Raw genomic sequence first — 16,037 nt, 5'->3', positions numbered from 1 at the left:
TCATAGTGCCTCAATGAGATTTCCCATCACATCCTCTTTGCTTAGGCCCCTTTGAAATTTAATGTGATGATGAAAAACATGAGAAATAACGGGCAAAACTGAGAGAATAACTGAGACAAACCCTTTTGGTGATGTAAGTTTACAGGTTGTGTTAAATGCCACATGGGGACTAAATGGTGCAAGATGATAACCTTTTACAAGCAGAAAAAAATAATTTATTATGTTTTTCTGTGTATAAATAAACCATATTTATTGAACAAAAAAAAAAAGAGATCGAATATATTTTCAGGACTAATAGTGTGGAGATGGAGATACTTCAGGGTGGCATTGTTAGTTTGAACTCAGACGGTCTGTTGTGCTGATGTGATGCATTGCAGATAAATAAACAGTACTCAGGCATTGACCAAAGCTGTAAATTCAGGGTCTTTCAAATATTTACACACAACTACACATTTACTGTATGTGCTGGATTTTTTTAAATTTTTTATTTTGGGGGGGGGGGGGGGGGTTCTGTCACTGACGGAAAAAGTATGCAGTGGAACATAAATTTGCATTGAGTTACTCATAGAATTCACACAAAAAACATTTCTATCAAGCATGCCGCATTTCATAAATAGCAAATTCAACAAACCAGGAACAAGTTAGAGAATGGACTTACTTGCAGATGCATCCCAAAACTTAATTGACCCATCAGCATGTCTAAACAGAGAAAAATAATTGTTTTGCTTACCAGTGCAGATCCAATTACTCAAATAAATGATTGCAAAATAAAATATAGGATAGATAACATACAAATTATTAGCTGACTGCAAGTAAAGATTTCTGGCAAAGTAAAAAACTGTTGAGAAAATTTATAGTGAAACTATGGAGGAGATATCTCTATATTGGTCATACATTTTTAGACGGCTGCTGACATCTGTGCGTGTTGCTGGACGCAGATATCACCTGGTGTGTTTTAAAACAGTTTAAAATCTATATCAACTTCTTGCAGCGCGGTATAGCCGCGGGTAGCGCTCTGCCGGGCTGGCAAACAGAGTATAATGACAAAATATAAGTCATCTGCTGTCTGAGTGAGAACATGCATCCTGAAGATTTGACAGCAGTCCCAGCACATTCTTCTCATGACAGCTTGGGCTCATTGCTGCCATGTGACTGTTACATACATTAACATCAATATTCTTGACTTACCCTGTGATGATTATCTCTGGGTATGTGTGGGAGCCTAACGTCCAAGTTCCTCCACTGATTGGCCACTCCTGACATGACAAATACTATTAGTTTCGTTTTGTTTTAGTTTTTTTTCTGAGGATTTGATGCTGTTCTTTGAATGTGAGAATGCATGACTGAAATGACACGCATGTTAGTGAGGAAGATTGATTTCTTTTCAATACAAAGCAGTTATTTTGCTTTAAAACCTCATACGTATTAATTAACAGATGGTAATGTTTTTCCTCTACCCTACCATTATAGAAGCAACTTTATAACTCTTATTTCCCAGGAAATTAGAGTGAATTACAGATTAGGAATGAAACTTGTAAAAAAGGCATCACTAGAAGAGTATATTCCTCCTACATTGTTTCCTGATCCTACCTTTAGGCTGTAGCCAGTCTTCTTGTGTTTAGCTCCTATAGAGTAGAGGATAGGGATGATGTCGGGTGGGCACTCTGCAAAGTAGGCTGTGCAGGTAACTGGAGACTCATGGATGTCCATGGGGTAAGGGTTCTCAAAGACAGGGAAGCTGAACAATACATGCACGTGATAACTATTGTAAAATTATCAGAATTTGAAGTTAAGGTCATCAGGAAAAAACAACAACACACCAAGGACATATTTGATCACCTACGATTGTGAGTAATGCTGGATACTGTCTAGTAAGGTTGTATGTTATTTAGATTGATATACAGTAAGTATTATTTATCTATTCATATTTTTAATATCATATCAGTAAAGCGCTTTGAAATGTCTTCTGGTATGATTCAGCACTATATAAATAAAAGTTGATTGATTGATTGATTGATATTTTTGCATATGTATAATCAGACTTTCAGTAAAGTGATAAAGTGATAAAGTGATATTGCAATGTACTGGTATGAAAATGTGGCTTCACATGTGTGGTACTGCACCAAATGGACAAATTATCTTCCAAAATTCTAATTATCCCTCAAGCAGTCAAATTGACAATGACAAGCTCTGCATTAGCATTCAAATGGACATTCTGTTTAAAATGTTCAATTTAAACACAACTAACGCAACTCCATATTCAGCTGACAATGTTAACAGACCATTTAGACAAGCTAAAAAACACATTAAGCTTATCAGTGATATTTTTATCTAACAGCTTTAATTTGGTCTCCTAATTACCTAGGTCACAAATCTCAAAACTTTCACACTGTAGGGCTTATTTGCATTGTTTTGTTGTTCATATGTATTCCCAGAAGTTGGTGTCAATCCATCAAAACCAAGTCGGGACTTTTTACCTTCACGTTCATTCTCTCCAATTAATTGATAACAGGGTCATTTGACTGGAACGGTTAAATTTTCATCCTGAGAGCAAAGCAGCTCACAGATAGCATCCACTCTCTATTTCTCCCAGAGATGTATGTTCCAGTGGTACTGGGTAGTTACTTAAGTGTTTAATTTTGTAACTGACACTTGATTTTCTCATATTCCTATCCATCTTATGAACTTATCACATGTATGTAAAGGACATACTTGCTCTGCGTCAGATCCACCACAATTAAGTCCTTCTCCAAAAGCACCACCACTGCATAAGGCTCCTGGACCTCTGTAAAACACAAAGCCAAACTGAAGACAGTAATGTTTTACCATGTTTCCATTACACACAATATATGTGACTCAACCTGTTTTTAAGGCAATATTCTGTTGTCCACAAAAATGTGATATATGTTAGTTCACAATCTGTGTATGCACTCACCGTTGTTGTACGGAGTCTCGCAGAGAGCCATAAACTCCACAATGGGATAGTCCATTTCTAGCACAGTGATGGCCTTGCCGTGCATGATGGTTAACGTGTGCCGCCGTCCAGCCTTATCATATGAAAGGCCCCCAGAAAAGATGATAAAGGGCTCACTGTAGTGGAAGGGGAACAAGGCTTCAGGATGACTTGGTCTGTGTTAGTGCTATTAGTTAAAACGGACCAGCGGTATAATGAATGAATGAATGAATGAATGAATTGGTCAGTCGAGATAGTTAAAAGCATGTACTGTATGCCACTCAAAATGTATTTGTGGTTCATTAACAATATGCAAAATAAACCTAATCAATGCAAAATAAAAAATAAAAAAAGAACCGTTGGATAAAAACCACTCACCTATTCCTGCAGGTCTTGTACTCTACTTTGAGTATAGGTTTACACGATTCCTTTCTCCCATCTTTCTGTATCTTTCCTGAATTTGAGGAGAAGCAGAAGTTCATTTCATGATGAGAAGATACTTATTTTAACAATCTCATCAAGCAAATTGCATTCTGTGAGACATTACAATGTTGTTCCTGTGTGAGTAACAATTTAATTAATCCAGTCATATGTGCACACTGTAGCGATCTTTATTTGAAATATGTTTATATGTTTTAGTAATGACAGCTGGAAGGCATTTTAGGTTTCACATTACGGGCAGGGTGCATGAGTAAAGGCATTTCTGAATAAATAAGGTATAAAAGAAATGATTTTTCCTTTCATAACGGAATGCAGCGATTTTAAGTATTACCCTCATATTAAACAGTAGAGCTACAGCCGAGCATAACAAATGAACAAGTACAGAGAATTTATTTGATAATCTTGCTGACTTGAACATATTTGACGCTCAAAGCGAATAGTCGATGTGTCGATGGTTGCTGACTAACTTTTGAAAGAAGCACCTAGGCAAGAATTCTTGAAGGTTTGATGGGTGGACAGATCACAGGATTTAGATATTGGAAACCAGGGATGCATAATGTTATGTGGAGGCTGCTACAACACAAGGATCATCTTATTGGTTACATATTGATTGGAATAATTAACATCTAATAGAGTAGTTATGAATTAGCTACCAAGAATGGATATAAAACAAATTAAATATATTAAACATGAACATATACTGACAATACATATCATATAGTCTGGAATTAATATGAATGTTTAAGATGTATTGTTTTCACAACATATATAATCTTGATTCATGTCATAAGGTATCATCAAAACAAATATGCCCCACAATTTTAATTGCAAAATTAGTTTTGAAACGTAAATAGATGCCTTGTAGGCTGGACTATTGCCCTCATCAATGGTCTTGCTGTGTGCAGGAACACAATCCTACTATTTTGACAGTGGGGAGCTTCTACAGCAGCTTAGGACTCAGGTGGATGGATATCATTTATTTAGTCTATAACTCACAGCTTCTGACATCTGAGCACAACAAACAAGACAGTCCGTGACAGCAGCATCTAGTGAGCAAAGCATCAAGGTAAGCTGGGTCTGGTTGTGTGTTGATTGACTCACACCATCCTGCCAGGACACATTTACTTATTTATTTATTCTTTAATTTAACCTTAAAGTTAAATTATTTTCCACAGAGGTAGACAGTGTTTCAGTTTTCCATTTCTAGTTCCCTCTTTCCTTTTCCTTTCACCCTGTGCAATATAAAATGTCCTGAATACAAACAATCCAGGGTGTTTATAACCTATGGCCTTTTCCCTCTTAATACACACGGCATTCATATATATTCCTGTTTAAGTGAGTTCAGCTTCCAGCATGGGAATTATTCATCACCATATTTTTGACAAGACTGGGATGTCATGTCAATGCTCAAACTGCATCAGCCTAATACTGAAGTAGATAGATCACAGATCAAAGTACATAGAATTCCATGTGTAGTACAAGGCCTTCAATCAAAGGAGTGTTGATTATAATAATTCTCAAATTTAAAAAAATGAAAATTTCAATGAAGGTACTCAGGCCATCGTTAATTGTTGGTTTGTTTATTCTCTAGTTAATATGTCAAGGTTTATCCTCATCTGAATGTACAGTCAATGCTTCTGTATTAAATAGCTGTGCCAGACAAAAGATACAATTTTCCCAGCATGCACTGCTCAATGCTAACTCGTAGTGCAAGAAAATAGGAGCAATCTCACCATGAGGGAAGGTGATCTGGAATGGTTTGGAGGTGTTTCTGAGGTTCCACATTGTCAGGCTGCCGTCCGAGTGACTACACATGAACTGCTTCCCTTCATGGTGCCAGCCGACTGAATGGATGGCCTGCACCGATGGTAAACACAGGAACATGTGACATCCATGCTACACTTTCAAACTAAAAGAACCCTCTTCTGTGTATGTTGAGAATTCTCATGCATTCGTTTTTAAGTCTGCAGGAGTCATATCTGCTCTATACTGCTCTCATGCTGCTGGACACGACAAAGGGACCCCAAGTAAGATTTCTGCTGCATGTAAAATATCTAAAGGGCTTTGATAAGTTATTAATGTGGTGGCTTTCAAGCTTTTAAAAGTGTACTGCTCAGAGCCATGCCAGCTGAAGCACCTCAGGCAAATGCATCCAGAAAAGGTAAAAAAAAACAAAAAACAGAATCAATCATGTAATTAATGAAGGCATCCTTTTTACTGTCTATCATTCACTCCTCACCTGCTGATCCCTAAAACATTTTTAAGTTAAATTATTTAGCAGTCTACCGTTAACTCATCCAATTTCTCTGATGTGTGTTACATACAGACATCTGTCTTTGCCAGCTTCAGTGTGAACACAATAAATCCTACTTCAACTAATGATGAAATATGAAATAAAGTAACCATATTCTTTAATTTTTCTATGCCATTTGATTACAACTGTATAACCTCTACAAACTAAACTTTCTTCAACTGTAATTTTGCCAGTTATCAGGGACAGATCTAGTGAATTGTGAGGTGAAATTTTTCCACGAAAATCATTTGTTTGATTCATTTTGCTCAATAGTGCTACAACTTGTTTAAGGCAAAGTATGTTGAACATCGTATGTCTACAAAGGAAGTATTTTGGCCAAAGTCTAAATATCAGCTATTACAGTTGATTTCCTCAACATTCTTTAAAACCCAGATCCTGCAGAAAGTCAGGGAAGCCAGATAACATTTTAAAAGAACCATTTTGCATTTACTTGAAACTACTGCAAAAGCCATGTTTAGAATCTTGTAAAACAGACAAATGAACATTTTGAATTTGATGTCAGCAGAACATTTCAAAGCATTTAGAACAGGTCGAAAAAAAGAAAAAATACAGACCTGTAAACAGGTTAATTGGTGGTGATAGCATCATGATTTGTCATAAAAGGAATAACACCTGAAATGTTTACACATTTGAGGATGAAGAGATGCGTGATGCTCGATTTTATAAAAGGTACTACTTGACAGGCTGGGGAACAATTTATGAAATTTTTGCCAGTAAACACATTTTTTGACACAAAGCTTTTGAAGAAAATAAAAGGTCCACACCACGAAAAACCAAACCCTTCATGTCTTTTAGAGAGGAAACTGGTATTGTTGTCAGCAGAAGAGATGTGAGCTGGAGAAGTCTTTCCTTGCTGGAGGTAATGCACACAAAACCACATTAATGAATGTGATTCAGGATGTGACTGTTCAGACAACGGATGTAGAGGATCAGTGCCACAACGTGGAAATATATGAAATTGAGTTTGAGATCACAGGGGGAAAACAGATTGAATAAGACAAGTGTGTTTTTGAGGGTGTGTGTGTGTGTGTGTCTTTGTGAGTGCATGCAATGCAAAAACGTCTCAGGTGACATGTTCAAATATATGCTGTATCTTTAATGTCAATGTGATCAATGTGATCACATGACAAAAATAAGTATGTGAGGCAATTATTAATAAAGATATGTGGATTGACGACAAAGAGAAAAGCAGATATTCCACCTTATTAACACCTTATTATTATTTAAGTGGAGAACAGAACTGGAAGACTGGGAGGAATTGAGATCTAAGAAATACTGCTTCACCTTTAAAAAGCAGTGAGTGGAATGAAGGGAAGTGGGCATAACGAAACAGAACCAGACCAATGACAGAACAAAAACACCTTGATAAAGATTATAAAAGTTAAAGGACCAATATGTTTTACCCGGCAAAAATGGAACAGAAAGTTCATTCTGAATCCTGAGCTGGAGTGTTAAATGGAGTTCACCTCATCATAGTAGATTCTAAAGTCGGCCTTCTTGGCCCGCAGGTCCCACTGTACGATTGTCCCGCTCTCGAACCCTATGAGCAGCTGTAATGGATGGAAATGGGAAAAACAAGGCATTGAAAATATATTTTCATTTACTTGAAATGAGATGATAAACACAGCCTACACCAACAGTACCAGTGCAATTTACATAATTATACACTCTGCTGTATTGTAGGGGAGCTGTTTTGCCTGTGGCACTCCAAAAAAATAAAATAAAAAAATTATCCCCCGTGCTCTCTCAGCTTTATGTTTTCTTATTCATATCACAGTTGATAATTGGCTGTTTTTATCTACACTGTCTTCATAGTGACAAAACCAAACAAAGGCCAATAGATTTATTGATTTTTAAAGCACACATGCATAAAAGTACACAACACTTTCATATATATATTATAATATACACACACATACACAACCTCCTGCACATGGCTTCTTTCCTACAGTAGTGGTGCAATCGTATTGAAGCTGTAGCTGAAGACAAGCTGCCTTAAACACAATAAAAACCTAAAAATAAACACTACAGTGGAATCACACACACACACAAACAGGACCACACAGGATAAGCGAGGAGAGCAGCAACACTGAGCAAAGATCAGAGGATATGAGAAGTTATCTTGGAGAAGGGCAGCGTTAAAGACAGAGAGGAGGAAACGTCTCTCCTGCTGAGAGGAAACACGGCATGACGAGTCAAATAACAAGGGAGGGAGTGGAGGCCAGTCTTCCAGATGCAAAGGAATGCCACATGCACATTTAGAAACTGTTTTCAAATTTCTGCATGGCTTTTTATTCGTAATATCATCAGTCAAAAGAAAAATACAAACAAAACAAATCACAAAATGTAAGATTCATGCATATCCTGGTATCAAATGTTTTAGCGTGTGTGCAAGACTGCAGTTTATCTGACATATTTTTGTCATGTTGATGCAGATCTAAGTTGACATGTGTGAATAAGTTGACAAAATCTCATGATTTACATGATAAAGACAAATTTGATATGCAGAGGATTTTTTAAAAATATGATGCTCTTGTTGCACTGAAATATTTGATTCTCATTAGCATAATTGAAGCTAACATTAATAATGGGTGCCTTCAGTTTAGGCAAGCTATTTTCAGTCTGCTGGTACAGTATTGTGAATACTGACTCACTCACAGAGCTTGTTAGTGCACCTAAATACACGGCAAGAAAACTGACTCTGGGCTATCCTACCATAATGTATCTGCAAGTGGCTTATAGGCAGTAGTTTGCCTTGTAATAAAAAATCTCTGGGAACAAAAATAGACACTGTAATGAACTAAATATTGTTAAAAACAAAATCTCTCTTCTCCACCTCATGAAACGTTTAAAATCTTCAGCCCAGTTTCTAAATTAATTTCTAAAAATCATGAGGGAAGGCACCGTCACAATTTGATCATTATTAGTTTTTGTGGCTCCAACAAAAATGATCAAAATTGATTTAGTTAATCAGTCAGCTGGCAGTGTAGTCAGTTTACATAAAGGTAAAACTCCTTTATCTCCTGAAAATTATGCTCTTTTTATTTTTTTTTTAACTATGCATAGAACATCTTTTCTTACAGTGGGTGATAATACTGTGTGACAGCAGCTGTAAACGTGTCCTTTATTTCTATGTCTTCACAGCTTGTCAAGTCTGATTTCACACAGAAGCAGTAAAAACCACTGGGAAATCAATAAGCTCCTCAGTGACCTGAGTCCTTTACAGCAACATCCACCTGTCACTGCTCCTTCCAATTTGACTGAAGCTTCACCCCAACAGGCTCATCCATCTATGACTGCAAGGTTTAACACCTCCTTTTTCCCTTTGTGCGTACATGTGAAAAGCCAAGGGATGAAGAGAAAATAATGTCACAGCAAAAAGAATACGGTAAAGAGAGGTTTTATTTTGTGGACCAGAGAGGTAGCAATGCTGGAAGTGAGAGGTGAGAAAAAAGAAATAATGCACGGCAGAAGGAGAAAGAAGATAGAAAGAATTAAGATATAAGAAAGGCTTGTGTGTATGAAAAACAAGGAAGGGATTTAATTAGAGGCAGGCAAGTGGGGATTCTGGATATATTGTGTTGACACTACATTTGGTGCTTGAGGAAGACCAGGACGTGTTGCCAGTTCATTTTATCTGCTTACCCACCTTGCCTTCATCCTTGGGGCTGTCACTCAAATGAACCACTGGTCCTGGATGAGTTTTAGTTGATCTGTGACAAGACAGAACATTAAGGGAGAGGTGAAAAACATTAGTGCAGTGAAACATGCCTTAGTTGTACATTCAGAGAGAACATGGCACTAATGAGTCGAAAGATTTAGTTTGCAAGCTGCAGGATACTTTTCATGGTGCGTTTCTTTGAAATGTCACTGCGGTGCATTAAGAAATTAGGCTGCACACAGACATCATTAAGAGCTGCTTAGCTCTGTACCCAGCAGCTGCTTGAATGTTTTATATGATGCAAAGTCATACTTAACCCATCCTCTTAGGTCACAACCATGATATATTACGCTTTTATTATCCAGGCTTAAAAGAGAAGGGGGCTAGATTTAGATTAAAAAAAACAAAATCAACACCAAGAATGAGTATTCTGCAATTTTGACCTCAGAGAGTCACATCTTTGGCCAACATCATAAATCTGAGAAATAGAAGCAGCGATGCTATGCTTAAATAATAAAATGTTCTCCCAACCAGAATTTGCAGCTGTAAAAGTCATTGTAGTCTCATTTCCTGCTGCATCCCACAGCCAAACAACCCAACAAGGGATACTTGGGCACCAGTGCGCTTCGCTGTGGCAGAGGCAATCAGGGCATTTTAGCAAAGTGGCTGAAATGCGATCGGATCTGAAAAGCGAAGGTATGACTCACACCCAACATGGACCCATTTACTTATGCCTCCTGCCAGACGGTGATAACAACACAAACGGTAGCAAGCTCCAGTACAATTCTGTTGAGCAGTTAAATTAGTCATTAGCTAAGGTATCAACAAACCATCCGTAATACACAACACCTGTCCAATCAAGGAAGTGTCATAATGGTTGAATGCCAAGAGCTAATCTTGCTGCACCAGCCATCCAGTCCAGATAAGGCGCTAAGCTGAAATACACTTTCTGATATTACATGCATATACACTTTTGACCCAAAACCTTTTGTTCACCAACAAACCTACACACAGACTCACACACACACAGACACAAATGCAGTTGCGGCTGTCTGTAGGTACTAAATAGGAAAAGAAGTTATTACGTTGTTTGACATGAAAAGTAACCAGCAGTAATGAATTTTGGACAGAGGTGAGCACTAACTAAGGATGAAAGCTTGCTATCAAATGCTGAAGGATATTTCCTGTGGGTGAACATACAGCTTTCATACAGCAGAGAAACAAACACGGTCTTAGGTAAGCATTTGACTGGCTTTTTGAATTCTGATAAATGTTTTCGTCTCAGCTCACAAGGCCACTCTTTGAAATGGGCACAAAGAGATACAGGATGTTCCGAAAATGATGTTAGTTGCAGCAATTTTTCTAAGGTTGAATTATATAACACACAACTTTTACATTTCTTAAAAGTAAACAGCAGACTTCTGCAAAACAACACGACAAATGGATGTGAGTCAAAATATATATACGTAACTAAAGTAATCAGTGATTTGAGTTAGCTCCATGTTAGAATCAAAACTTCATTACAGTACAAAAAGTTGATATTCTTAAAAAGCCACAGAACTGTGATGTCCACAAAGGTTTTGTAAAGATTATAAACTGTCTCCTCCTGCTTCTGGTTGTTTCTTTTGTTCCTTTTTCGAAACATGACTTATTCCTATTATAACATATTTGTGTGTTTGGGAGAGCATTGCTTATTTTGCGATCTAAACAGTTGAGTAGCCAATCATGCCAATATTGACTAGAGCTGACACGGTGCTAGATGTGTGTGTGTGTGTGTGTGTGTGGGGGGGGGGGGTCACTGCCGTGTTTTCCTGCTACTACTTGAATTTCAGCCTTTTCTTTTCCTTTTTTGTATCTGGTTTTGGAATGAATCTCCTGAAGATGAAATTATTTACTAAATGTGTTGCAAACCCATTTGAATTTCAATGAGAGCCCGGCCCTTCCTGCTTGGTTACGACTGGCTCCACTTGAATTGTTGCTATAACACATTCTGTTCGGGAGAGAATACTTAGATTTGTATCAAATTAATTCATCTGTGAGTGACTCACCATGTCCCACAAACACACACACTCTCAGAACACAAATAGACACACAAGTGTGAAGACACACACCACATGACTCATATTGTGTTGTTTGTACACAGTGGAAGGAGTGGATGAGTTCTCCCTTGTTCTCTGAATGTTCCACCACAGGGAAAACAAAAAGTCTCTCCTCATCCCTATTCATGTTCAGAGGAAAAGCTCCCCAGCCAAACTACGAACCTCCCTGGAAGCTCGGTGTGTTGAAAAGAATATTATTATTTTAAGTCAAACTCATCATGAACTCAGCTCCAGAAAGGTGGAGAAAGCTGAGGGTAAAAATAAAAATAAAACAAAACAGAATAATAATCTGCATAGCTTCTAAATTACTTTATTAATCCCTTAGTAGAAAAATTCTTTTTGCTCAAACAGCTTTGTTGCTACTTGGTTTCTATCAATCAATAATCTAATGTTTTTAAACTGTGCACATTAAAAAAAGACCATATAGTATTATCATTGCAGGTTTGCCTGCCTGGTCACATGTTTATCAAACACAACTTTACACTTTTTAACCAACACTGAACTAGCTGTTAAAAGGACTCTTAAGAAACAGGGAGCAGTAATAGGGGAAGAAATTATAAAGGCTTATACAGTAGGACAAAAGGGAAATAAATTCTCTTTCTCTGTGTGTGTGTAATCATTTTTTTCCACACAGTTGTTATCTCTACAGTATAGACCATAAAAGATTTCTTACTCATTGGGTCCTAAATAGAGAATTCAGACATGCACAAGTTGTCATTTTGTGTCACCACAGACAGGTGACAATAACACAACTTCGAGTTTCATGCCTCTATAATAAGAAACGTAACATTTTGTTTTTCTGAAGGAAAACACTCCCCATTCTTCAGCAGAATGGTGAAGGATACATTTCAGTTATGTGCACTTATTTATCATCAAGTCCATATTCTATCATAACTTAACCTCTTGGAGGTTCCAGCTAGATGGCATGTTTCTGTTCACACGCAGGAACAACACGCCTACCCACGTAACTTCACCTAAAGGCGAGCGTCACGTCTCTTGAAGATCATTCAAGCCTGATGTGTTCTGTCTGACACCCTCTGATGGTATCACATTAAATGGTAACACAGACTGCTGTAACCACTCACCTTACAATTAATTAACATACTGCTGCATTTACTTAACTAGCGATTGACAGATTATAAGAGGAGGAGTCAGGATGCCCTTGTTAGTTAAATAGCCCAAACAAGCAGATTCTAAATGGACACTGTATTGCAGTTTGTTACTCCATTAGGTTAAGCTGCTTAAAATTACACATCGCCATGGCTGGTAGGATAAGAACATTCATCCAACACAAAAATTGACAGTCCTCACTGTTGACTGACAATCTGGTGAGGAATCAACAAAGCAAAAAATCACAACCACTGCCTCAGCCTCCTTGACTCCATGATAGACAGACAGCCCTCCCACACATCCACATCCGTGTTATAACTGCACACTTTAGTTTGGGTTGTCACAAGACAACAAGATGACTTGGCACAAGAATGACTGACAGTGCAGCAGGGGACATGTCAGGCTAACACCAGAAGAACAGCCGTAGGTGGGTGAAGCCAAGAAGCACAAATGAGCGAACAATTCACATATTTAATGACACTGAAGCTGTCGATCTGCAGCATATGTCAGCTACAAAGTCAACATGTGCAACAAACTTAAGTACAAATCAACAAATAAATCATGCATGAGAAAGGTTACGACTCAAACTTGAGGCGTTTTATTACATGAATGCTTACAGAGACCAGGAAAATTACCGAAGATTACCGAAAATTACAATTTCAGTCATTTTCTGATGCACTATTAAAATATTCACCTTAACATCACTCAATCACTACTTTTTCACTAAACACGTATTTCTTAGAAGACATAACATTTACTACAAAATTTTGTTCGATATATTTTGTTAAATTTTTATGTGCATAAAATTTTAAGTCAGTCTCAAGATTTCTCAACGTTGCACGTAATATTTGAAGAATGAAAATCCCACCTGCTTTCGTTATAAGAACTCCATGTTGAAATTATATTTTGCAACCTACAAATACTTAATACTGTTGTTCAAACCAACAGCATCATCATCCTCACATTCATTGCTTGTGTAGTTGTGTTTGCAGCATGAGCAACTCACAGTTCAATGGCCTTGTTCCACATAATGACATATCCGGATAATATGAAGGACTCGATGTTGACGATGTGTGTGTTTCCACGCTCCGTCCCCACATACAACCATTTACTTTGAAAGGGAAGGTGGCAAAATGTGATCCTAGAGAACAAGGATGAAAACAGAGAAAGGAGAAAATGAGCATTAGAACGTTAAGACTTTGCTTCAGCTAGTTTGAAGGTTTGTGCCGTCAGTATATGAGTTTCTCTGCACTATCTCTAACATATGGTATTCTCTGACATTATTGATGAAATTGTGAAACAGATGAAAGTCCTTACAAAGATGCGGATGACATTTGAGAACATATCCATTTGTAAGCGTAAATGACATACGTAATGGATTTAAAAAACTGTCTGATCTGTCGGTACTGAGGCAAGTGCATGAACAAAAAGCCCTGCTAAGAATCTGAAATGAAGCCCCTTAAGTTCAGTGGACTGACTGTGTCTACATTGAGAATCATCAGCAAACGAGAAGATTAGTCCTGTATTGCATGATGTTTTGACCTCCAAAATAATTGAGGCCATTTTACTCAATTAATGTTCAACTCTGCCATTGTGAAACAGACACTGACTTTCATATATTCATAGATTTCATCAGACATAAGCAGATTCTGAAGAATATTTGCAGGTAGATCTTCTGCAATAACGGCCCAATACCCATCCACATAGTTTAACTTGCCCAGGTGGGGAGGTCATGAAGATCTTCATGTGGCAGGATTGTTATCTTTGGGATGGGAACAAGTTGAAAGTTAATTCAATAAGATTTTGAAGGTCTTATGGCCAGTGGAGAGAATAAAGATATGATCACAAAAACTATTACAAATCAAATTTACATAGCTGTTAAGGCAGTCTCCTAATTGTGAGATAACTGGATCATTCATGAATTTAAAGAAGCAGATATTTTCTGGTGTGTTCACATGAGGAGTATCGATGTAGACCTGTGAGTAAAAACATTACATGTGATTAGCATAAATAAAACTTTTTAACGTGCAAAAGAAGGCTAGAAAGACCCAAAGGCAAGAATCTAGGAATGGTGGCTGCAGCTTTTGGATGGTTATCATGAAAACCCATCTTTCCACCATTTCCACTGTCTCCAATTTGAGTGCAATTGGATTCTGAAGTTGTGTTATGGTGCCAATTATCAGAGCTTCAGTTAAGAGTTAGAGTTAAATGGCAAGTCACTGCCCCGCCACTGATGGATGACTCAGTCTTTTTTTTTTTTAACTTGGCTTAAAACATAAATCAGTCCCCCTGCCACTGAGAGCAGGTGCTTGGGCATTTTACGGCATTGAACCACAAGAGAGATAGGAGACTACTGAGACTCAAGCTTTTCGACATGGTTGATATACATTACACCTCACCTTCATATCGGGGTATCTGAGTGTGCACGTGAACCAGTTGCTAAACTAAAACCTGATACTTCTTACATTGGCTAGCATGTGCCTTGAAATTCTTTCATAGCTCTATGGAAAAATATGTTAAAAAATGTTAAAAGAGATTACACAGCACAACCAGTCATTCAAGTACAAGCATGCCAGCCAATCAGGTACTCTCATATAGGATGGTTTGGGTTTAATATGGTCATATGGCTTCAGGCCAATCCTATTTCCAAACTGGCGGAGGGACAAGATGTGAGTTTAAAGAATGGTGTGTTCACTCCTAAAGAAGAGGTGGTTAATTCAGGACACCAGGAATACACGGCAGCATTTTCAACTAAGTTCCATCATCAACAGCTCAGGAGATACTGGTATAAAATATGTGAGCTTTTGTGCCTCTGCATACCCACATTAACCTTATGCCCTGCAGAAAACCCTGCAGGCTGGTCCACAGCCTTAACTTCAAATTAAAGAAGATGCATTTGGTCTCTGGGTCCCTAGTCTTCCATCATAATTATTTTATAAGTTAAGGAAATTTGTGAAAATCTCCTCAAGTATAAACTTCAATTTCTGCATTAAATACACTATCTGTACCATACCACTTCAGCGTCATCTTTGTATTATGTTTTTTTTAATTTTATTACCTTTACTTTTTCTGGTTTCTGTAAAGCACCTTTATTTTAAAACAATAATTAATACTCAGATTATTAATAATGTCATAATAAATACTATATGTGCAAGGGTCCCAGGCAAAGTCTCCAAAAAAACATGTCAAGCACCATGTTTAGGATGGAATCAAAAAGAGTCGGCCATCACTGCCTGAAAGTGCCTGTAGGGTTTTAGGATTATAGAAATCATCAGTTTATCATCATTGAAATTTTAATGAGGAAAAATATCTGTAGTTGTTCCACAGACTGCTAATGACTTTAACTCTTTCACTGCATTTCAGAAACACCAGATTCTTTTTTTTTTTTAACAGAGACAGTAGACAGTACATGGATTTAAAAAACTAATCCAAGCTATTATCCTTTAAGGCGCTGCTGCA

The 16,037-nt window shown here is 37.5% G+C and overlaps 1 protein-coding gene across 1 annotated transcript in view; it reads right to left on the bottom strand.

Annotated features, from left to right (window-relative positions):
- Positions 1–16,037, bottom strand: part of stxbp5l (syntaxin binding protein 5L) — a 110,838-nt gene that overhangs the window by 31,118 nt on the left and 63,683 nt on the right. Inside the window, exons 5-14 of the mRNA XM_068329410.1 lie at positions 13,585–13,719; positions 9,358–9,421; positions 7,175–7,258; positions 5,128–5,251; positions 3,332–3,407; positions 2,936–3,090; positions 2,713–2,785; positions 1,591–1,738; positions 1,189–1,256; positions 659–699 (exon numbers count right to left, since the gene is read on the bottom strand). Coding sequence (XP_068185511.1) covers positions 659–699; positions 1,189–1,256; positions 1,591–1,738; positions 2,713–2,785; positions 2,936–3,090; positions 3,332–3,407; positions 5,128–5,251; positions 7,175–7,258; positions 9,358–9,421; positions 13,585–13,719 — 968 coding nt within the window. The remainder of the gene's footprint in view (positions 1–658; positions 700–1,188; positions 1,257–1,590; positions 1,739–2,712; positions 2,786–2,935; positions 3,091–3,331; positions 3,408–5,127; positions 5,252–7,174; positions 7,259–9,357; positions 9,422–13,584; positions 13,720–16,037) is intronic.

This window comes from Antennarius striatus, chromosome 12, assembly GCF_040054535.1.
Source record: "Antennarius striatus isolate MH-2024 chromosome 12, ASM4005453v1, whole genome shotgun sequence".
Taxonomy (NCBI): Eukaryota; Metazoa; Chordata; class Actinopteri; order Lophiiformes; family Antennariidae; genus Antennarius; species Antennarius striatus.
This window is presented reverse-complemented; position numbering and strand designations above follow the sequence as displayed.